We start from the raw sequence: 24,205 nt of genomic DNA, 5'->3' as shown, positions 1-24,205 counted from the left end.
AAAAAAAAAAAAAAAAATTCACCTTTTAAAATTTTTTAATATTGCTACTAGAATGTTTAGCATTATTTATATGGTTCACCAGTATGTCCTGCATTTTATACCTATTGAGTACTGCCAGCTTATAGAATAGGGTTCGTGTTCCATATCATAGAATTTACATCTTTCATCATCTGGCTACCAATGCCTGGTTCATTTCAGCTTCTGCCAGCTTTTGAGCAAAAACAGCTGGGCTTGGTATCAGACTCATCTGAATTCATACCTGGGCCTATCCACCCCAGTTGAAAACATATAGTACTTATCTCAGCGTGTTGTGAGAATTAAAAAATGTAACAATTGTAAAGTGTCTACTGTATATAATTTAATTCTCCCAGGTACATTCTAGCCATACCAAACTACCTTCAGTTCTTCTCTTCTTTCTGTTGAAAAGAGCATGGATTATTCAAACTTGTCTGTGACCTTAATGAATGTTTTTGGTTTTTTTTTGTTGGGGGGAGATGGAACCTCACTCTGTCACCCAGGCTGGAGAGCAGTGGCGCAATCTCGGCCCACTGTAACCTCTGCCTTGTGGGTTTAAGTTCAATTGATTCTCCTGCCTCAGCCTCCCAAGTAGCTGGGATTACAGATGCCCACCACCACGCCTGGCTAATTTTTTGTGTTTCTAGTAGAAACAGGGTTTCACCATGTTGGCCAAGGCTGGTCCCGAACTCCTGACCTCAAGTGATCCACCCCCCTCAGCCTCCCACAGTGCTGGGATTACAGGCATGAACCACCATGCCTGGCCTCTTAATGAATGTTAAAAGTACACAAGCCTCTTTCCATATTTGCTCAATGGCCTCTTCTTCATTTTTCCTGTTTTCACCAAACAGTAGACCTGAGAACCTCAGTGTTTCTCATTTTATTTTTCACTCAGTACCCCATCCTAGAGAGTTTATTTTAAAAGAATAAATGGTGGCCGGGCACGGTGGTTTATGCCTGTAATCCCAGCACTTTTCGGAGGCTGAGACCGGTGGATCACCTGAGGTTGGGAGTTTGAGACCAGCCTGACCAACATGTCTCTACTGAAGAAAAAAAAATACAAAAAATTAGCCAGGCTATGTGGTAGCGCATGCCTGTAATCCCAGCTGCTCAGGAGGCTGAGACAGGAGACTGACTTGAACCTGGGACGCGGACAGAGGTTGTGGTGAGCCAAGATTTCGCCATTGCACTCTAGCCTGGGCAACAAGAGTGAAAACCTGTCTCAAAATGCAATAATATATATATATTTTTTAAAAAGAATAAATTATTATAATGTAGAAGTCTCAAATGAAATGCAGAACATAATCAAAAAAGATGTTTAGCTTGCTCAGTCCCATAAGAAAATGTATTTTCATTTGTGATTTCTTACCCCATAGTTAATTCTTTAAACAAAGTAGGATTTAGATTTATCTTTGGAATAGCATCAGAAACGGCATCTTCTGCCTCTTTCTGCCTTCTTCTCTTAACCCTCTTGCCTGCAAATGTCATCCATCTCAGACTCACACATTTAGCTACCGTCAAAGAAGCCACCTACTTAGGGTCCTTTTCATCAGCTAGGCCAGTTAGGAAGAGTGGGCTGAGCCCACTGGGGCTTATCCACAGTGTCATAGAGACTTTCTGGCCATTGATGCTTCGATACAAACATTCTAACAAATGTTAAAAGTTGTTTTTCATGGCCAGAGTTGTCAAAGATAGGAGGAGAGTAAAATGTTTTAAATGCTGTTCTGTTAGAGATTTCCATGAACATCCTCTGAGCATCCCACTCATGGCTTCTTAACAGTTCTTTCCCACAGGAAAAGTTTAGACACACAACAGCATTCTAAAAAGGAAGTAGGACTCTGGCTGACGTCTCTAAAATTTAAAATGTGGCCTTTCAGATAATGTGGTCACCTTTTCTTTATACAGTGTCAGCATCTCAAAATGGTAAAGGATATGGATTAGGTAAGAATTGAATGCAAATGTGTTTTGCAAACAGTGTTTTCTAAGATAATCGCAGATGATGGTTGAATGCCGAAAGTATTAATACAATCAGTATTTAACCTTGTGTAACTCCGCTTCATCAAATCACGCCCTGCAAATTGATTGCATTAAGCCGGGTCAGTGGTTTCTTGCTTAGGAATATCTTATAAGAATCTTAACAGGAAGGCAGCAGTAGCTGATCAGCTACTGTTTATTTGCATACTGAGCGTGTCATCAATAATACAAAAGACAAGGTCTTTAAGTTGAAAGAACAGTGGGATTGGCATGAATTTTGCTTAATGGTGCATAATAAGCAAAGTAGTCTGTGGTGCCAGAAACTGACAGGATCCATTATGTTAAAACAGATATATGTCTTTAATTTAGGGGTATTACATAAATCTGACAGTTTTTCCCTTTATTTTCCTGTAGTTTAACTTTAATTGCTCCAAGATTAATTCTGATTTCTCCCTTTCTCCAGAGGGCGATGAGACTGGTGTGATGGATAATCTTCTAGAAGCCCTACAATCAGGTGCAGCATTCAGAGACCGACGAAAGCGGATTCCAAGGAATCCAGGTAAAACCCATTCCACCTCACATCATATTGTAAAATGTGAATGTTCAGAGCAAAGAAACAACACCGACAAAAAACACAAAAAAGGAAAAATAAAAACACTTCCTCATGAAGACTTTTTTTAACAGTTGATCTCAGCTCATGTGTGAAATCTCAGCAGGCATCTACATGATTGCAAGTTTCGACTTGGTAAATGTGTCTTCAAATAACTGTAGACTTTACAACAAAAATCGGAAACAAGGACTCCCACTGTGTTTAATATTAAATATTTTAATTGTTATTTTATGAGCATGTGGTTTAGGTGGAAAGTAGTTTAAAACCATAAATGTAATTAAATCATTAAAAGTAATTGGCCCTCAGGATATCACATTAGCTTTTCACAGGTAAGAAAACTGAGACAATGCCTGTTTCTAGAGAACATTTTGGTTTTGCAGCACAGTCTGTTCTCTGTGATCCATGTTAATAAAGGGAGGAGAAGCACAGATAATCCAAGATCCCCTCAAATCCCAAAGATTTTGTTTTTATATTTGATTATTAACAGTTAAAGCCATACTATGAAAATAGATCTCAGGGGATGAAAAAGCGTAACAGAGAAGTAAAACAACCTTCCTCACCCAAGTGAACTAGAAAGTTGTCCACTTTCTCTGTTCATACCCTGTGGCAGAAGTAAATCATGTAATAGCCCCTCTAAGGATAATCCAAGTCGGCTGAACTGTCTATCTCCTCTCAGTAAGGTTTTCTATTTTTAGCTCATATCTTTCTTGAAGTAGAGAAGGAAATTAGGTTGGTTGATTTTAAGAGACCTCTTCATGGGCTATAAAGCAATATGGAAAAGTAAATGAAAAAAATGAAAATTAATAGCAAATATGTAAACTCTATTTAATTTAGATTAATAAGATTTTCCTTAAATACCCTGCAATTCCAAAAATGTTCTGTATTTGGACTGGAAGTTACCATGTGTCATTTAATGGAAATTGATAGCTCTCAAAACCATTGCACTGCAGCAAACAAGTGAGAGAAATGGGATCCAGAACATAGTTGTCCAGGAAAGCTTTTGGCAGTGATGACCTTCATGGCAGAAGAGTACATCAGTTATGTTCATGTTTTTCACATTTGGGTGAATCCTGATGGATATTGGGTAACATTCTGCCTCTGCTATTCATGGACGTTCCCTGGGAGATTAGCTTGAACATAAGATTTGATTGAGAGGGGAGAAGTGTTTTGGTTGGAGTATAAGACTACTTTTATGTATATGAATGTATCATAGATGGCCTACAAGAAGGGTGGAAGACTGGAGAAAAAAAAAGTAGAAACTGTATTTATATGTTCTTATTCATTTTTAAGGTAATGCTGCATGCCACAATACCAAGAGCACTGCTCATCTATAACTATGAGGCAGCCATTCAGCCTTTATCTGTAAATGAGAATGTTCTACCATGCCATCAGAGGCCTCCTACCACCTCTTAAGAAAAATAAAAACCTTCACTCCTCTTTCTTCAACTGTCAGAGCAATAGTAGTCAGTGAAAGGTGAACTGAAATAATTTTTGTGTCAATTCAGTTCTCTGTTAAGCAACTGATAAAGTAAAAAACATGTTATTCTGGGCCATAAAAGAGCTGCCATAATTTTTCTAGGCTGTTTATTTTTAAAATGCGCGTTTGCTAAAGCCCTTGTCTGATTAGTCTCACACCTCATACTGATTATAGAAAAACTGTACTGGGAGAGAGAGATCATTCCATGGGGTTTCTGTGAGTTTGGTACTCAAGGGAATATAGTGTTGTCAACTGTGAAACACCCAGAATATATTCACAAACTGCATAATTTTATACTACTGACTCCAAGTAATCTAAATTGGGATTTCCTTTGGTTTGTTGCTGGAGTGCCTCCATGAACACATAGGGTTAAAAATATCACTCGACTTAGCTGTGGCAGTCCTTCCAAGTGGCAGCAGCTAAAGCAAATGTCCAGAGGTGAAAAGAAACTCAAAGGCAGACAGTGGTAGTGGTTGGGAAAGCACCTTGGTCATCAGTAGAAGAGCTGGAAATGAGGGGGGGGGACAGAAGGCGCAGAGTTCACAAATCTGCCAAAAACCTCTGTTTACCTCTTTCTTTCTTTTTTTGTTGTGAGACAAAGTCTCACTCTGTTGCTCAGGCTGGAGTGCAGTGGCGTGATCACGGCTCACTGCAACCTCCGCCTCCTGGGTTCAAGCGATTCTCTTGCCTCAGCCTCCCGAGTAGCTGGGACTACATGCTTGCCTCTTTATAGAAGAAGCAGAACCAGGGACTTTTACAGATTTCCCCTTTGTCTCGGCCCTTCCTAGCTAGACCATCTTTTCCTCTTCGTCCCCTGTTATTTTTACTTTCTTGGGCACCTGATTTGTTTCCTTTCCAAGATCCCACTGACTTGGTATTGTTAAGCTTTCCCTGTTCAACGTTGGCATCCTTGATTTTTTCCAACAACCTCTACTTCAACATGAGATAAAAGCAGAAAAGCCAAATTATAAAGAAGGCTATTTCCTCCCAAGTAAAGTGAAATAAAAGGAAAATTCAAAAAATCTAAAATCAGAGTAAACCACAATCAACAATGATGTACTTCTGCTCTGCTTGCCATTTCCATTACCATTGCTTACAGATGGGAGTTACTGCTATGTAAAATACAGAACTCTACCATTGTGTTTCTAATGGTAATGTTTTTATTTATTTATTTATTATTTTTTTGAGACAGAGTCTTACTCTCTTGCCCAGGCTGGAGTGCAGTGGTGTGATCTTGGCTCACTGCAACCTCTGCCTCCCGGGTTCAAGAGATTCGTGTGCCTCTGCCTCCCCAGTAGCTGGGATTGCAGGCACCCATCACCATGCCCAGCTAATTATTGTGTTGTTATGTTTTAATTTGTTTTTATATTTTGAGAGAGAATCTTGCTTTGTCACCCTGGCTGCAGTACAGTGGCACAATCTCAGCTCACTGCAACCTCCAGCTCCTGGGTTCAAGTGATTCTGCTGCCTCAGCCTCTTGTGTAGCTGGGAGTACAGGTGCTCGGCACCATGCCCAGCTAATTTTTGTATTTTTAAGTAGAGATGGTGTTTCGCCAGGTTGGCCAGGCTGGTCTCGAACTCCTGACCTCAGGTGATCCCCCCGCCTTGGCCTCCTAAAGTGCTGGGATTACAGGTGTCAGCCACCATGCCCAGCCGAATTGTTGTATTTTCAGTAGAGACAGGGATTCCACTCTATTGCCCAGGCTGGTCTCGAACTCCTGACCTCAAGTGATCTGCCCACCTGGGTCTCCCAAAATGTTGGGAGTACAGGTGTGAGCCAACAAGCCCGGTCATCTAATTGTAATGTTTTTAATTTCACATGTAAACAAAATGAGGTGATAGTCTGTATTCTTCATTAGAAAATCAAAATGTTAATAAATGATATGATTAGTTGCCTAAATTATAAATCACCCACTCTGAGCCTGTGGCCCCTCCCCAAGACCTACCATATTTAGTAACTCAGAAGGAGCTGCCAAATATTGCCTCTGATCCATTCAGCAGAATGTACTGTTGCAGTTAAGGGTACCAGAAGGCATTTCAAGGTACATGATCAAATCAGTAATGGTAATTGAAAATATATCTGTTTAACAAAAACCAAAAAAGCTGGGCTTGGTCGCTCATGCCTGTAACCCCAGCATTTTGGGAGGTCGAGGTGAGAGGATCGTTTGAGCTCAGGAGTTCGAGGACAGCTGGGCAACATAGCAACACCTCATCTCTACAAAAAATACAAAAAAATTACCCAAGCGTGTTGGCATGAGCCTGCAGTCGCAGCTACTCAGGAGGCTGAAGTGGGAGGATTGCTTGAGCCTAGGAGGCAGACGTTGCAGTGAGTGGCACTATAGCCTGGGTGACAGAGCCATCGTGTCGCTACACTCCAGCCTGGATGACAGACAGAGCCAGACCTTACTCAAAAAAGAGATAACATTAACTGGTATAGCACGGGCCCCCAGTAGTTGGAATGTACGCAGGTGATAAATAGCCACTCTGTTTGTACTGGTGCATACTAGCTGAATATTAACCCAGATCACAAGCTTTGCTGATGTCAAAATCAGAGATGAGTAAATGAGCCCTTAAATATTCATTTATTGTACGTCATCTACTGTATAAAAGGTACTATGCTACACATGATGAGGGATGATGTCGAAATAATTAAGATTTCCTTAGTTATAAGACCCCGTGTATTATAGAAAAGATAAAAGGCACAGAAAGACGACAGAATAAGGCAGAAGATAATAAGTATTAAACAGGAGGTGTTAATAACATACTATGTGACTTCAGAGGATGGGACTAGCATGCATTATTGGATATATCAGAAAAATAACCATGGAGAAAAAGACTTTGACGGACGAGTAGGGATTCCAACAGTGAGGGTGGGAGGTGGGGTTAGTGGGCATTTCAGTCAACAGAAATGTCGTTAAGAAAAACAGAGGCAAGAAAGTTCAAAGCATTTTTCGGCACTGGCAAAAAATACAGTAAGAAAATAGGATATATATAGTGTAGAAGTATACAGATAATTCTGGAAAATTAGGTTAGCTCCACATCACTACTTGAATGAGAGACTAAGGTGTTAACTTACGATTCTTTAAGCAATGGGGATTTATTGAAGGTTTTTAAGCAGTGGAGGAACACAATCAAAGTTATGCATTCAAACATTTAATCTGAAGAAGTGTAAGTAGTGAATTAGGAGTCTATGGTCATATTCTTAGAGATAATTTAGAGGTAGAAGGGTAGCCAAAAGACAAAGATAATCCTAGGGCTTTGAGTATGATTGGCTGAGAGGATAGTTGAGTTACTAAACTATTAAGATCAAAAAAAAGGAGTAGTGGTAGTAGAAGATAAATTCAGTGCTGGGTAAGTTAAACTGAAAGTGATAGCAAAGCATTGAGGTCCAGAAGTTCTTGGAAATGTAGATATGGATTTCATGACAAAATGGATTCTTGAGTATTCTGAATGTAGGGTGGATATGGAAGAGATTGTTAGAGGGATTTTTTAGAGAAAAGAGAACCAATGACAGAGCCTTGCAGACACCTTCATTAAGGGGCTGAAAGAAGATAGACAAGGAGCAATTGGGCAGGTAGGAGGAGAATCCAGACATTATTGTCCTAGAAGCAAAAAACGAGGGAAGTACTAAGAAGGCAGGAGAGGTGAACATTTTTAACAATGACTTATGCTCTGGTGGGAAAAAAAAGGGTAAAGACCAATGATTTGCTATTTGGGAGCTTTCTAGTGACTTTTTCAAGAGCATCCTTTCAATATTGTGATAGAACTGGGAAGAGAATACAGAGCTATCCACAGTAGACAGCGAGGCTGTAGGGAAAGATCGTATTCATTCAACAGTTGTACAATCTTATTGAATGCCTCCTCGGTGCCGTAGACTGAGTTAGGTACTGAGGATACAAAATCAAACAGGACACTTGCCTAGAGGAGCTCACATACTGTTTGGGAAAAAATGAATGTAAACCATGTGATCAAATTACAATGCGGCCGTTTATGCACTGGAATAGCGATAGGAACAGTGACCCTGTGCAGCATAGGAGTTAGGCTAACCACCCCCAACGCCCCACCTCTCTCCTTTGTGTCTATGTAACATGGGCTATACTTTCTAGCAGTTTGGTGGGTGAAGGCACATCTCATTTTTCCTTAACAACCTAGTATGGATTTATCTTCTATGAATTTTGCTAAATCTTTCTTGACCCTGTGTTGTTACAGCTTTGTTACCACTTAAGATAATAAGTTGCATATGTTTACTGTCTACTTTGTAAAGAATTGCCCATAAATATTCCTGACTGTGTCATTGTAAGATCAAAGGTAAGCTTTAGAGGAAAAAGAAGAACACAGAGAGACACCTTGCAGGAGTGAAAACTACTCTTAAAATACAAATACACAACTCCACATCTGTTTTATTGCCAAATAGCTGTAGATACTTAGAGCTTGCTTCTCTTTCTTCAACCAACCCGACTTTTTCATTCTTTGCCCACTGTAAGTAAATAGAAATGGGCCTCTCAATAATAGGTGGATATCTAACTTAGCATTTTGGCTGTGACTGGATTTTGATATATAGTTCTAGACATTAAAAAAACACACAAGAGAAGCATTATGAAGAAATGAAACCAGGAAACAATAAATGTATTTTGGTTTTAGAACCGCACAGGGCAACCAAGAAAACTAAATTTCAAAAATCAGGAGCAACTCAGGAGACACATGATCCTAGTTTTATGTATCAGCAAGATAACAGTATAAATGAGAAGGTATAATTTACCATTTGAGAACAGATAGGGGACAAGAAACAATGTTGTACAACAGAGGGTAAAAAAAACCTCTCTATGTATTAGGGAAGAATAATTTCAAAGCAAAACCAAACGTACATTTCCCCAGGCCTCACTGCCTCACGTAAATAACAAAACACACATTTTGCTGGCTCTTGTCTCCACATACACATTCACCACTGTTCCTCCACCTCTGCTCTAAGACCGTGCCTTTCCACGCTTGCTGTCTTCTATATAGCAGCGGGGACTCGCATGCCTTCTCAGTGCCAGTTTGACAGCGGTCACTGGCAAAGTAGGAGGGAAATGCCTCTCTCTTTTCTTTTAGTGTGACACTCCACCTGTGTCCCAAGTAGTACTGCGTCTGCCTCAGAGTATCACTGATAATTTTAGAGAAAGAGCTTTCAATTTTAAATGACAGCCTCCCCCGCCCACCATCACCAGAGGATTTGACCCAAGATGGCAAGGGCCAAAGACAAGCTCATATCAGATCCCATGTAATACTCAGTATCATCTTGATGACCAAGAATTGTTGTGGTTTTGTGCTCAGTTTGTTTTAATATTACTAGGTCGGGCTGGTCATTCATTCCAAGCTGTTTACTTCTTTCTCCCTGAAGACGAGTTCTTCTTCATGACTTTCCCAGTCTCTATTTTATAAATGTCAGAATGTTTTTTTTTGAGACTGAGTCTTGCTCTGTTGCCAGCCTGAAATGCAGTGGCACAATCTCGGCTTGCTACGTCCTCCACCTCCTGGGTTCCAGCGATTCTCCTGCCTCAGTCTCCCGAATAGCTGGGACTACAGGCATGCGCCACCATGCCCAGCTAATTTTTGTATTTTTAGTAGAGACAGGGTTTGACCATGTTGGTCAGGCTGGTCTCGAACTCCTGACCTTGTGATCCTCCCAGCTTGGCCTCCCAAAGTGCTGGGATTACAGGTGTGAGCCACCGCGCCCAGCCAAATGTCAGAATCTTATACTAGCACACTGAGCCCCATTTGGTCTATAATACATTCATTATATTGTAATGTACAATTAAAATCTGGTTTTAAAAACTAGTGTAAGGAAATAAACAGATAAAAGCATGACATTCATCCAAGTAATACTTATTGATCAAATACTAGGGGCCATGCAACAGTGCTCGGGCCTTGCCCTTAAAAACTCAGAGTCTCACGGGAAAGACATATATATGTTATAAATTTTATAATATAAGTGTGAAAAATGTGCTAAAAGGAGCAACTAACCACCTGGAGAATTCAAGAGAGGCTTCATGATGAAAGTGGCCTTTGATCTGTGTTTCGAAGGATGAATAGTAGTTTGGGGGAAAACAAGAGGAACAGACTTTTCCGATAAAGAAAATGACAAAAAACATGTGATAGAGACATGAAAGAGTAAAGCAGCAATGACGAAAAGTTAGTTTGTTGTAGTGAAGAGCCAGCAGGGGGGTTAAAGTAAAGAATTATATTGTATTACATACACACACATACGTAAATGAGGTTGAGGCTGCAGATCGATTTTGGGGATATCTGCATGTATGTATGGTTATTGAAACCTTGGGATCACCCAGAAAGAACATAGAGGGTTGAGGATGGTACATTTGGCAATTATAATATTTAAGAGGCAAATAGAAAAATCAACAAAGGATACTCAGAAAAAGAAAAAAAATTAGAAAGGGAAGAAGAAAAGCAGTAAAAAGTGATACCTGAGAGCTGGGCATGGTGGCATGTGCCTGTAATCCCAACTGGTAAGAGGAATGCTTGAGCCCAGGAATTTGAGACCAGCCTAGGCAACATAGTGAGACCCTCTCTTAAAAACAGACAAACAAAAAAAAAAGTAGTACGTGGAATACCAAGAGTAGAGAGAATTTCAGAATGGACAATTAATCAACATGGTCACATCCTACAGAAAAGCTAGGTGGAATGACAACTGACAATTGACCAATGGGTTTGTCAACTAGCAGATTACACCTGACCTTTTCCCAAAGGTCAGTACAACTGTGACGGCCAAGAGATAGGTTCTTTTTTGGGCGGGGAGAGTGGGACAAGGTCTGACCCTGTCACCCAGGCTGTAGTGCAGTGGTGCGATCACTGCTCACTGCAGCCTCAAACTCCCAAGCTCAGGTGATCCTCCCACCTCAACCTTCTGAGTAACTGGGGCGACAGGTGCATGCCACCACGCCCAGCTAATTTTTCTTTTTTTTTTTTTTTTTTTGTAGAGATGGAGTTTCATCATGCTGCCCAGGCTGGTCTAACTCTTGGGCACAAGGCATCTGCCTGCCTTGGCCTACCAAATTTTTGGGATTACAGACATAAGCCACTGAGCCGCACCAAGAGCCAGGTTCTAATGTGTTAAACAATGAATAATATATTTTATACCCTGAAGGCTGAGATTTGAGGGAAAGAAAGGTAGTTAGAAGACAATGAAAAGATAAACTGTGTCTCTTTTAGAGATTCTGACAGGAAACACTAGACACTACCATGATCTTGAATGGAATTGTCAGTCTCTAATGATTATGCCAAATTTTACTTTCAAATATGTGATGCACCCCCAATTCAATTACATTTGTTGAGCATCTACTGTGTGATTCAGCTAAAATACCTTAGCGTGCCTAGTGATTTGCAGTTGTGTGATATGTAATTCATAGCCTCCAATGTAGAGTTTTACTCTCATAAGTTAGAAAATGAAGAACATTTATGGCTCATACAGAGAGGGACTGGATTGAGGGTAGAAGAGAGATATTCTTGAGTTAACTGGATAGAAGAGGGTAGGATGGAAAAGGTGCCAAAAATGAATAGGAACTGGGCACAGTGACTCACACCTTTAATCCCAGCACTTTGTAGAGCCAAGACAGGAGGATCTCTTGAGCCCAGGAGTTCAAGACCATCCTAGGCAACATAGGGAGACCTTGTCTCTACAAAAATTTGTATTGAAAATTAACCAGGTGTGGTGGTGCATACCTATGGTCCCAGCTACTCAGGAGGCTGTGGTGGGAGATCACTTGAGTCCAGGAGGTTGAGGCTGCAGTGAGCTGTGATCATGTCACTGCCCTCCAGCCCAGGTGACAGAGCCAGACTCTGTCTCAAAATAAAAGAGGGGCAGGGTGTGGGGGGGGCACCTTAAGAAAATCTTTGTCAACTTTAGAATTAACTGGTTTGCAAAGGGTGAAAGCAGGAGCAGGTGGGTCATAGTACACATGTAATTCTCTTGAGAGGAAAAAAGGAGGTGGTCGAGTAGGGGCAAATCACATATCCTTATGCTACCCATTTAGTGTTCTCTGGAGAAGGAATCCAGCAGTCTTGGAGAAGTAATAAACATCCAGGTGATAGTTAATAACATGAGGGTGGGTCGGATAATCTTGGGAGAATGGATAGACCAGTGATCGTAAGACAGAACTCTAGAGAAAACAAACATTTATGGCAGTGATTCTTAGCCCTGGCCACACACTGGTATCACTTTGAAGTACTTCTGAAAAATACCCATGTCCAGTTCCTCTCTGAACCAATTAAACTGAAATCTATAGGATAGGAGCCTGGATGATAGCATGCTTAAAAGTTATTTAGCCAATTTTAATGTGCCCTCAAAGTTGAGAACCACCAATTTATGGGACTGGCTCAGAAGTTGGAGCCCATGAAAGGGAGCGTGAAGGTATTAATTATGGAGTATGGGGAGAAGAAAGCTATTGTGGTATCACAGGGGCCAAAAGAGAAAGGGCATAATGGCATCAAATGTAGCAGAGATTACATGGACATAGAGTGTGGAATAATAGAGATGGGAGACTCAGATGTGGTATAAGGGTAGGACGGGGCTGAGACATGAGAAATTACTTAATGGGTACAATGTACGTTATTTGGATGGTGGTTACAATAAAAGCCCAGACTGCACCACTACAGGATATATCCATGTAACAAAGCTGCCCTTGTACCCTTTAAATGTATACAAATTTATAAACATGTACCTGAGAGGATGGGTAAAATCAGGATTGGAAGGGCTCCATTGGATTTCACTAACAGAAATTCATTGGTGACGTTAGCCAAAACAGTTTCAGGACAATCTATTTGGAGGGAGGGGATAAGAAAGGGATAGAAGTCAGATTTGCATTGAGTTCTCAAATGCTATCAATCTTTAAGACCACTTAATCTAGTGTCTTTTTTTCATCACTTCATGAATCTTGTGATGAAGTGTGTACCTGTGTTGGTTATATAATTTTTGTTTCTGTTTTCTTTTTATTTTTAAATGAAAATTGAATTTTACATTTGGAACAAACATACACATGTTTTGGCTAATAAGATCCAGGTTTGCGTTAAGGAAGCTAGAAACTGAAGGTTGCTATGTAGTCTGTCCTTGATTATTCCTTGACAATTAGAAAACAAATTGAACATGGACTATTTATGTCCTATTTCTATGCAAAATTGTTCTAAGTATTGATGATGTTCTCTATAGAAATTTCAATCACTCATTTGCTTCTCTGTTCTATACAATGTAATCATCTCTGCAGCACATTTCCTCAGTGGTGAGCTTTGCAGGAAAGTAGGAGATAAGGTCAATTTGAGTTAATTTTTATGAGAATATGAATATAACAGGCTTCCTTTAGTTATTGGAGTATGGGATAAGTTAGGGGAAACAATTATGCAGCAATAAATTTATCTTGTTAGTTTTAAGTTCATGTCAAAAATTCACAGACATGCTAATGTTGGTAGCTAAGCTCACACAACTACCTGCTTAGTAACAAACCTGCAATTAAGGAAAAAATGGTTGGGATGTTATACGGCAAGTGCGTGATGCCAGTCTACCAAGAGCAGATGCTCTATGCATTTGCAGCTACAAAAACAAAACTGTATTCAACAGATTGTCATAAGTACCTTAACATTTCTAGAAAATTAAGTGCTTTTACAACTAAAGAAAAATAAACATTCTAGTTAGTGGCCTTGATTACAGGAAAATTTCTCTCATATGGGCTCATTTCTATATTATTAAGTATTTTCCTAACTAGGGATAAGAAATTTTAAGCTCTGCTTGCTTTACAGCAGAATCCACCTGCTTTCCCAGTGGACATCCCAAGGCAGCCAGATTTACTTGGACATGAATGTACTTCCGACCCTTCAATTTTCATTAAACCTTTGGATACACCTCTTCTGTGTATTAAAATTTGAACCTTACTCCTGGTAGTTCCCCTCCTTGTGCCCATTAGAATGAGAGGAGTGGAAGCTGAAAGATGGAAGGAAGAAAGCAGTGGGTATCTTAAGTGCCACAGTTGTTTTGTTTTGGGTTTTGTTGTGGTGGTGGTTGTTTGTGTGTGTTGAGATAGGGTCTCTCTCTGTCGCCCAGGCTGTAGCACAATGGCGTGATCGTGGCTCATTGCAGCCTTGACTTTATGGGCTCAAGGGATTCTTCCCCATAGCCCCTCAACCCCACTCTCAGCCTCCCGAGTAGCTGGGACTACAGGCTCACACCACTATGCCTAATTTTAATTTTTTTTTTTTTTGTAGAGATGGAGTCTCAATATGTTGCCCATGCTGGTCTCGAACTCCTGGGCTCTAGCAATCCCCCTGCCTTGGCCTCTCAGAGTGCTAAGATTACAATCCTAAGCCACTGAGCTCAACCCCCAGTACCCTTTTGAAATTCCATTTCTTCTATTATTTCTTGGTATCTTTTGCATTTGCAAAATATCTTGAATCTAAGATAGTTCCTCACCTATTCCAGGAAGCCTTTTAAAGTTATGCTCAATGTCAACTCTCTTAAAGATATATTAATAGATGATACAAAGTATTAAAATACTATAACTATATTCTGCTATTTAAAGATTGTGATTTATTTTTAGCATCTAGCACATAACTCAATATAGTATATGTTTTTGATAACTGCTTGTTGAATACTTCACAATTATTTTAACAAGACTAAATCTATACAAAAGCCTTTTTAATATATTATACCTAAAGCTGTCTCTGAAGTTTGAAATTTGAGGGATGGAGGAAATAGAAATTTTATTCTGCATCACTGTAAATGAAATCCCATTAAAGCTGAGTTTTTATGAGCAAACTCGCATGTCCTATGTATGTTACCTTCATATGACCTTTCTACTCAGTAATGTTTATGCTTGACAAGTAAAGAAAAATGCCGACTTTATATAAAAACCACAAAATAACTGTATGCCATTACTCTTACTCTTACATCCATTGCGTTTGCATTTGACTGCTACCTCTATGTCATTCTCAACTCAAATCATGGTTTGTTCCACTCCCACATGGCTACTTAGAGGGCAAATTCCTAAATACTGCGAGAGAAAATAAAAATTGAGTGGCAATAATATCCTTTTGTTTCAGCTTTACATCATTGTTTGCAAATACTATTATGCTCTATATGATAGGGAGATAGAAGTTAGTAAATTTCTTTGGAATGTCAGTAAGTAATTAATTGCTTTTCCAACTGTCATACTTATCTGCTCAGAAGAACAGATCTTTCTCGTTTAAGAGTTTTACTCAGTTCTAAGTAATAGTATGTAGGACTATTATAAGGATTTGATCTGTTTGTTGAGGGACTTCTGGAATCCAGGGTGGTATTTTCCCTTTCCACTTGGGAAGGTTTTAGCTTCAGATTTTAGGTTTACTGGTCTGTTCTATTGTTTGTCTAGCATAGAAGTAGTATACCACAAGCAATACAATACTCTCTGGGCAATGAACAGGATTTTTTTTTTTTTTATTTCATACATTATTCACAACTCTGCAGTGGTTTCAGAAAGCCAGTGTATATCCTGGACACAAAGAAATGAAAAACACAAAAAGATATGATTTTCATATACTTCTTTGGAAAGTTAATACCATTGTGCATGGATTTCATTTTTATTTCAGTTATAATACCTGTTAGAGCTTTAGCAGCCTTATAGCTATTAATCAAAAGTGTTCATGTTTATCTTATTTCATAATAAACTGATAGCTTCAAATACTTGGAGCTAAACTACAAAGGAATGTTTGTATCAGGAGGGTTAAGCAATATGATTTTCTGTGGATAATCCAGTATTTCTTTTAATTCTTGTGACATCATCTCAGTTGTCTATATCAGTACTACCTTATGTGGCAGAGATAATGAGAAATGACAGCACTTGTACATAATATTTGTGGATTTTAATTGTATTGTCATATCAACCATAAACAATCATGAATTGAAAAAAAAAAGGACTTTAAAAAGAACTTTTCTAGTACATAGATTTACGGTCCAAATTTAAACAAACTCTTTTGCACCTAGAAGAGCATTAAAAGAAGCTCAGTTAGTAGTTCTGAAAACCCAGAACCTGGAAGCACCCAGATGATGCCCATCCTTAGTGACTGGGTATAATAAATTGGTGAGTAATGGACCAAGATAGAAAATAAATTTAGAAATGAAGTTATAGCATTATGTGTTTCTAGGAAATTATTAGAGAACGTTTTAAATGTTGAATTTCCATGGGATACAGGTTGGAAAGGCAAATATCACATCTAGCAATTTAAGTAATTTTTTTAGTTGCCATAAACAATATTGATCAGTTTGCATGGCTTATTTATTAGAACTGAAACTTCCTGGCAGGGGAAGATGCAAAGCACTGAGAAAATATTATGGTCAAGTTGAATGCTGTCCACACAGATTGTGAGCATTATACATCATCCCTTTTTCACTTTTTTCCTACTTCCCATGCTTTATGGTCCTGAGGCTTTTTGCATACCACTTTCCTCATTTTGTTCCTGTGATTCAGAAGAATTTTATCTATTTATCTCCCTCACAATACTGTTTCCTTTCGCTTCCTCTCCTCTCCCCTCCCGTCCCCTCCCCTCCCTCTTCCCCTCCCCTCCCTCTGTTGCCCAGGCTGGAGTGCAGTTGCATGATTGATCTTGGCTCACTGCAACCCCTGTCCCCAGGGTTCAAGCGATTCTCATGTCACATCTTCCCAAGTAGCTGGGATTACAGGTGCCTACCACCATGCCCAGCTAATATATATCTTTTGTTTTTTTTAGTAGAGATGGGGTTTCGCCATGTTGGCCAGGCTGGTTTCGAACTCCTGACCTCAGGTGATCTGCCCACCTCGGCCTCCCAAAGTGCTGGAATTACAGGTGCGCCACACCCAGCCCCTCACAACACTGCTTCTCACCTCCATTGCCCCAACCTGATATTCTACACATTAGTTGTGGATAAGAAAAACAAGGGGAAAAATTAGGAAAATATAGTTGTTTAGGCATTGTTTGAAGTCTTTTATCTCTCTTAAGTCTCAGCATTCTGTCTCTTTTATGGGGGAAAAAAAAAAAAAAACAAGAGTGACAATACACAGTTACTCCAAACAAACCCCCTCTTAATTTATGTAAAATTGTTCTAATCTTGTTGGTGGGGTTGGCGGGGAGAAATGTTTAAAAGGAATAGAGAAAAGTTCCTGGATGGAATTCTTGGTTCCCAGCCTGTTTGGAATTATGACCTCATCACCACTGGAATTTACAAGTGTTTGTGATAGTGAGTAAGGCATCAAGTAGATAATTAACCTTTTGTAGTTCTGTGTCAATGATTTCATCAATTAGTATACACAACTGCAAAACGACTACATGATTATTTTGCTCTCAAAAAGTCTACACTTTTAAAGAAACTTCAAAAGGAAAAAATGTCTTTTCATAAAAGGTCCTCAAACTACAGTTCATATTTATTTACATCTGGCAAGTGTAAATGTGTTAATTGAAAAGGAAAAAATTCTGGATTTCAATAGGTAGAACAGGTTGGTAGGTTTAGCATTTTTTATTTTTGCCTCTCCAAATTCAGTCAAAATAGTTCTTACTAAAACAGATCACACTTAAATTCTACCCTAAGGAGAGTTCTTTATTATTAAGGCATGTAAAACAAAAACAAAAACAAAAAAATATTTAAAGCACTTTCCTTATAACCTAATTGATATGTTAATGTTTTTCTCTAATATTTTGAAAATGTAAACCTATGTTCATCCACTTTTCTTTTTTTTTTTTTTTTTTTTTAAGCTTGGAGGCTCACTTCAGTAAAAGTAGGACTCTGTAGTGTATGTGTTTATCTGTTTACCTAAACTGAAGTATGGCCCCAGGAAAATAGCATATTTGATTGATTGATTTGTTTTTTTAAAATCAAATTATGCAAATCATTTTCATTATGAATAACTTCAAACTACTACTTAACTCCCATTCTCGACAATTAAATAGGTTTTGTTCTCCTAATTAGCTGGGTTATAAAAGTTAAATGTTGCAACAAAAAAAAAAAAAGAAAAAAGAAAAAGAACATGGAAGAAGCTCAATTTCGAAGTATGGCTTCTTTCCTGAGCCCTGTAATATGTGGTACATGTCCTGGCATAATTGAAGGTAAAAAGGGTAGTGATTAGGTGGAATTCATCACAGAGTATCACTTCCTCTATGTCCAGAGCTGTTTTTGCACCAATTAGCTATGACCTTTTCTGCTAGCCTTGGGGTGTAAGATTACTAGAGGCAACAATTTCTGAAATATTTTCTTTCTGATATTAGTTAAAGCAAATTTCCTTGCGGAGCTAACTATTCTTTCATGGATTTTGGCTTTCTTTTTTTTTTTTCCTCCGTCTGCTGCTTCTTTCCACTAAGCTGCTAAGTCTTTTGCTGAGGAATTAAACGTAATGTTTCTAGAAACATTAATAGCTTGTGCCCTTTTCTGAGTGTCCTACTTCAGAAATATTGCAGCTGCAGTGGTATTACGAGCTATCATTTCTTCCCGTTTCTCTCAGCAGGGAAGTTCCAGCTTTAAGGTAGATCTGAGTTCTTTTATTCCTGGCTTGGGTCTCAGAGATTTTCTTTTTCTCAATGATGTGAATGCCTTAGTCAACGTTTTAAAAGCCTATTGCTTCTTTGTCAACTTATTTCATGTTGGTTCACTATGCAGCTCATAGTAATAATGGAGACTGGGCAAGAGTATAAATGAATAATTACAAATCAAACCCTCCTGTTGGAAAAGCAACCCAAAGCAGGGGGCTGTGTGAGTAACTGTCATGGTAACCTCACCTCTAGAGATGATGGCTGGTGTGTTAGCTTTGTATGTAACAGGGAAAATCCTCCACAGGCTGTAAAATGTTGAAAGCATAGCTAAAATGAAAATAAACCGCTGTTACATTTTTTTTTTTTTTTTTTTTTTTTTTTTTTTTTTTACGGTAGTTTGGGTTATAGGACTACCATGTGGCCAAATGAAAACGTTTTTTAGTTTGACTTGCATTTGGGGCAGAGAATGGCAGGGCTTTGTTGAGGCTCCCTCCCTTGTTAATTTCTTCCCCTCCGAAGCATGCCTTTTATATGGTTCTTCTTTCTTATCCCATTTCACTTGTCATTTTGTTTGTTTTCAATTTGAATATCACACTATTTATGCAATAGTCACTGCTTTTGAAGTTCATTTTACGGAGCTGTAAGTTTTACTGGGACAAAAATAATTTTCTAAAAGCAGTAGTTGAGAAAATTAGTTAAATCCTTTTCAAATAATAAAAGAAGGCAGATTTGACTTACCCGATTTTGACATCTAATTTGAATCTTTTGTGCTTGTTGTCCTGAAAGCTGCTACCACTTGTTAAATTTGAACAAGTGGAGAGAACAAAACAGACATAGTAGAATATTCTACTTAACTAGCTTTAAATTAATTTTAGAATACGCAGAACCTCATCTTCATTATCAATGTCAGAAATTCAGTATCCCAAATTGTTCTAGTCTTCTAACTCCTTTAATAATGTCAAAATTTTATAACAGAGAAACAAGGGAATTAATATTTTGTTATGGTATAAATGTGTTTCTAACATAATATGAAGTTAAAAATTATTTTTTCCCACACTTACGACTCCTCATAACTAATTGAAACAGAGCTCACATGAGTAATTTATATTACTGACTACCTGCCACTTAAGCATTAATGGAGACTGAGCAAGAGTATAAATGAAAAATTACAAATCAAACCCTCCTTTTGGGAAAGCACCCCAAAGCAGGAGCCTCCGTGAGTACTGTCATGGTAACCTCACCTTCATGGGAAGAGGAATCAAGTTTTGAAATAAAAGGAAATAGGCCTACTTTGAAAAGATTCTATATCATTAACAATTTTTGTGTTTTATGTTTTCCTAAATAAAGTAGTTTTAAAATATATAAACACATCAAGTTGGAAGTGAATCTTACTAATGCCAGCACTAGTTATAATTCATGATTAGCACTGGGGCAAGCTGGTAATTTGAAAATTTCACAGATTTTTACTGCTATTTGTACCCATCTGTGTCAACTGTACCAGTGATAAAATAATGATCAAAGGACTGATGGCTTACTATAATAGCTATTGTGCTCTAAATATCTTTTATGCTTTGACATTAAATGTCTCTGTTGCCTTCGTATCTACTTTCAAAAATCTACTACCCATTCCTGATAGTATTTAACTGGAGTTATTAGTCCTTTGACAGTGCTGCATGCTATTGACAGTATCTTTTAATTTGCTTAATTTCCTGACATTTGCTATGTTAATTTTTTACTTTGGGACTTTTAAATGCCAGATTTGTGCTTAAAATAGAAAAGCCCTCTACTAATAAGATTTAGTCATATCACCTAAGTACTACAGAGTTGTCCCAGATGTAATAGAGAGAGATAAAGAAGGGATCACAGATAATAAGTTTGCCCTGCTTTCTGCACAAAGTTATTACTGCAAGCTTTAAGTCTCAGGCTTTTATTGATAAATATAAATACAGGTTATGTAAGGAAAGCCTATGCCTATTTATAATAGCATTCAAATCAGGTTTTAGTAATTGCTTTAGGCCATACCGCTCTATAACCAGTCCCATGGCAATTTGAAAACAGGTATGTGTTGCATAATCTGTTTTTATTACAAATGCTTTTTGTTTTAGGATTTTTATAATTAAAGTAATGAAACTAAATAATAGTTTCTGGTTAACTAGCAGGTAAACAACTTTACATAATATAGATGTATTATATTTTGTGAAACAACTGATGGTCATTCAAAGGGAAGATTGTTGGAAGGTAGTATTTTCAATTGGTTACCAGGCTTTTTACAAAAACAATTCTTATTGTAATCCTAGGGAATTTCATCTGACTAAATCTCCACTCAAATGACAAGCAAGGAGTGAGAGCTGTAGCCAAAGGACAAAGAGTCGGGGAAACTAGTGTCTGAATGAGTCCCACCATGGTGCCCTTTAGCGGGTCCCATTGTGCCCTAGGTTAGCACCTTTCACCATTGCTTAGGAAAATACTCAGCATTGAATGATGCTGTATGTCCTACATTGTACTTACTAAAATTGCTTATGCAATTTCAATTGGCTATGGTATTTATCATTTACTGTCCTCTGCATTATATAGCATGGTTAAGCCTAAGAAGCAGCTGCCTTTTTTTTTTTTTTTTTTTAAGTGGATCAAGCGATTGTTATGTATTGTGTGAATATCAGTCCAAGCTTCTTGAGTGCTGTGGCATCTAAATGACGGGTAGTAAATAAACATTAGGCTCTTAAAATAAAAAGACTTTTATGCGATTCTTCAAATTCTACATTGCCTGGAAGTAAATAGTGGCTATTGGATCCTTTTATTTTAATAAAATTTAGATATATTCACCTGCTGTGAGCACATATAAATCTGCACTTTAATGTTGATGGAAGTTACACATGGATATTGAGAGGTAAAAATCTTAGAAGATATTATAAAATCATGTTATGTAGCTCAGTTTTTACAGTAGTTCAAATGTAAGGGGCATCTCTGCATGCCATAAATTACTATGCATACATTCTTTAACCTACAACATCCTTGAATAAATAGCTTTAGAATCATAGGCTTGGTTAGTTTCTTTTGAAGTATAGGGAGGTGGTGGATGTATTTTAATTATAAAAGCCTCTTAGAAAATCTGACATGGTAAAAGGAGCTATATTATATGTACACATATGTAGCTCCTTTGGTGTTTGGTAAGAACACTAGTAGCCACTCTAGCATTTTTTCCCATTGTCTGCTCAGGCCGTTTTAGGTCTGAGACTTTCTCATTCCGCAGCCCCCACCTCCACATAACTTCTGCCCTGATTCCTTCAATTGCATAGTCTCTTTTCTTTCTCTTTTCATTTCCCAGGAGAATTTGGGAGCTCTTATGTCCCACAATTTACTGAAGTGCTATAATTATAGCCTGTATCTTTTATTAACATACTTACATGCTATGCTTTTCTGTGGTAGCACAGAATATTAATGCAATTAGCACCCTTCCTTAAGATATACTGTCCATTTTGAATGACAGCTTTAAGTCACAGGATAAGCCTCCTATACAATGGGCTACTTTTTTTTTTTTTTAAAGAAGAAGGGAAGATTTGTAATTTTTAAACAGTGACAATTTCTAGAAAATCTTCCGTTGATAATCCTCCCAACCCACCCAAAAAAAGAGCAAGTTTTGACATTGAAATTTCAGGAAATCTTCATATGGATAGCACATTTTCCACACTTTAAAAAGTTAATCCATAAGTTAATCACAATGAAGACACCCTGCTTATTTCCTACAGTGGCTAAGAAGATAAAATGAGATGGTGAATGTGAAACTTCTTTGAAACTTTTTAAGTGTATTTATTTAAAATTTGAGTAGAGCTTTAAAGTGTTCAAAGATTATTATCAATGCTATATTAAATCAATGCTACTTAAACCCTTCAGTAGCTCCCCATTTCTTCTAGGAGAAATTTAATTTTTTTACAGTAGCTTAAAAGGCTCTGTGTGATCTGACGTGTATATCCATTACCTGTGTCATTTCCAGCAGTCCAACACTGTGAGGAAATGTGGTGTCCCTTACATTTCAACCACAAGACTATTGTATTAGAGATGGAAGCATTGTTTTGGTGCAGATATCTTCCAGTATTTCTCTCTCAAGCTCAGGCTTTTTGGTAAAATTCAAGCAGGATTTTGATGTTAGAAGACATGGTATCACATTTCACTTTTATTATGGTTGTTTTGGTGTTATTATGAAAATAGGTACAGTGTTACTGGATTCATTTATATCTATTATATAATCGATTAAAGTAATGAACAACAAAAACATAAGCAAGAATTTATAGGGTGCTTAACTCATAGCAGTAAAAACAGGATATTGAATTTATGGTTGCATTGCCTATTAGACACTTCTGATATCGAATAGGTCTGATATTTTCTAAATGGAACAATTAAAACAAATCTTTTTTTTCTTTTTTTAAGACGGAGTTTTGCTCTGTTGCCCAGCTGGAGTGCAGTGGTGTGATCTCAGCTCACTGCAACCTCCACTGCCCAGATTCAAGCGATTCCCCTGCCTCAGCCTCCTGAGTAGCTGGGACTACAGATGCCCTCCACCATGCCCAGCTAATTTTTTGTATTTTAGTAGAGACGGGATTTCACCATGTTGCCTAGGATGGTCTCAATCTGCTGACCTCATGATCCACCTACCTTGGCCTCCCAAAGTGTTGGAATTACAGGCGTGAGCCACTGCGCCCGGCCAAACAAATCTTATTTTAAAGTATTCCTCTCCGCATACTCCATGTTCCAAATAACTATAAGAAAACCTACTGCTTCTGCTATTACAAGTTTACAAAGCAATAGAATTATTGCCTGTAACCAGGCCTTCGTAGTTCAACTTTAGACTTTTTTTTAATGACTACATCTATAATGTGGAAAATGTTTATTTTCCTGGCTAAGCTATGCCATTGTAAAATTTTTGAAAGGAAAATTACTTTGGATCAAGGACAAGCAGCTCTAGCAGTTCAGTTGTTTTTTTGTATCATTATTTTTCAATCTAGGAGAAATATTTAAATATATAACACCAATATTTTGCTTGGATAGATTGAAGCTTCAGATGTTTTAGTTAGAAATCGACTGCAAAAATAATATCTCTTAAAAAAAGAAACCAATATAGTCAAGTATGCATCTAAGACATACAGCTTGTTCATACATCTTACAGTATCTTTATAAAGATTTTCATGTTGTTGTTCTGATTGAAGTGTTCATTACTAGAGACAAATATATTTTTAAGTCTTGTGATTAGAGGGGCCACAGCCATCATCGCTCTATTGGAGGCAGAAACATAATATTAATATTTTAGTGTTTCATTTGCTTTCATGAAACTTATGAGCAGAAGCTATCAGTGTCTAGGGTGTGTCTTCAAACGACAAATTTAGCATGATGTAAGAAGTGATATTAGGACTTCCTGCTGAGGGTGTCCAGAGTTTGACCATCCTGAGAAATCACTGTGGGTAGACTCTTATTCTCAAGTGCTAGAGGTTCTTGTTCCCTTTTTATATTTGGTTTTGATGGTGACCAACATGACTGTGAAGGGGAATTGTGCCACATGAAGAGGGACACGTACAGAATTACAAATTGGTCAGTATCCCTTTCCTTTTTTTTTTTTTTTTTTCTTC

At 38.1% G+C, this 24,205-nt stretch overlaps 1 protein-coding gene across 9 annotated transcripts in view; it reads left to right on the top strand.

Moving 5' to 3' along the window:
* Nucleotides 1-24,205, top strand: part of DIAPH2 (diaphanous related formin 2) — a 914,924-nt gene that overhangs the window by 743,281 nt on the left and 147,438 nt on the right. For 6 of the 9 annotated variants that reach the window (XM_017548566.2, XM_017548564.2, XM_037745740.1 and 3 more), the window contains one exon: nt 2,453-2,548. In XM_017548566.2, the coding sequence (XP_017404055.1) occupies nt 2,453-2,548 (96 nt within the window). Of the gene's footprint in view, nt 1-2,452; nt 3,362-24,205 lie in introns of those variants that run through there. The other 3 variants (XM_017548562.2, XM_017548560.2, XM_017548561.2) reach the window with 2 other exon arrangements.

The sequence above is a fragment of the Cebus imitator genome, unplaced genomic scaffold (genome assembly GCF_001604975.1).
Source record: "Cebus imitator isolate Cc_AM_T3 unplaced genomic scaffold, Cebus_imitator-1.0 Scaffold210, whole genome shotgun sequence".
In the NCBI taxonomy this organism is placed as follows: domain Eukaryota; kingdom Metazoa; phylum Chordata; class Mammalia; order Primates; family Cebidae; genus Cebus; species Cebus imitator.
The sequence above is the reverse complement of the archived record's forward strand: the minus strand, read 5'-3'. Positions and strand labels throughout refer to the sequence as shown.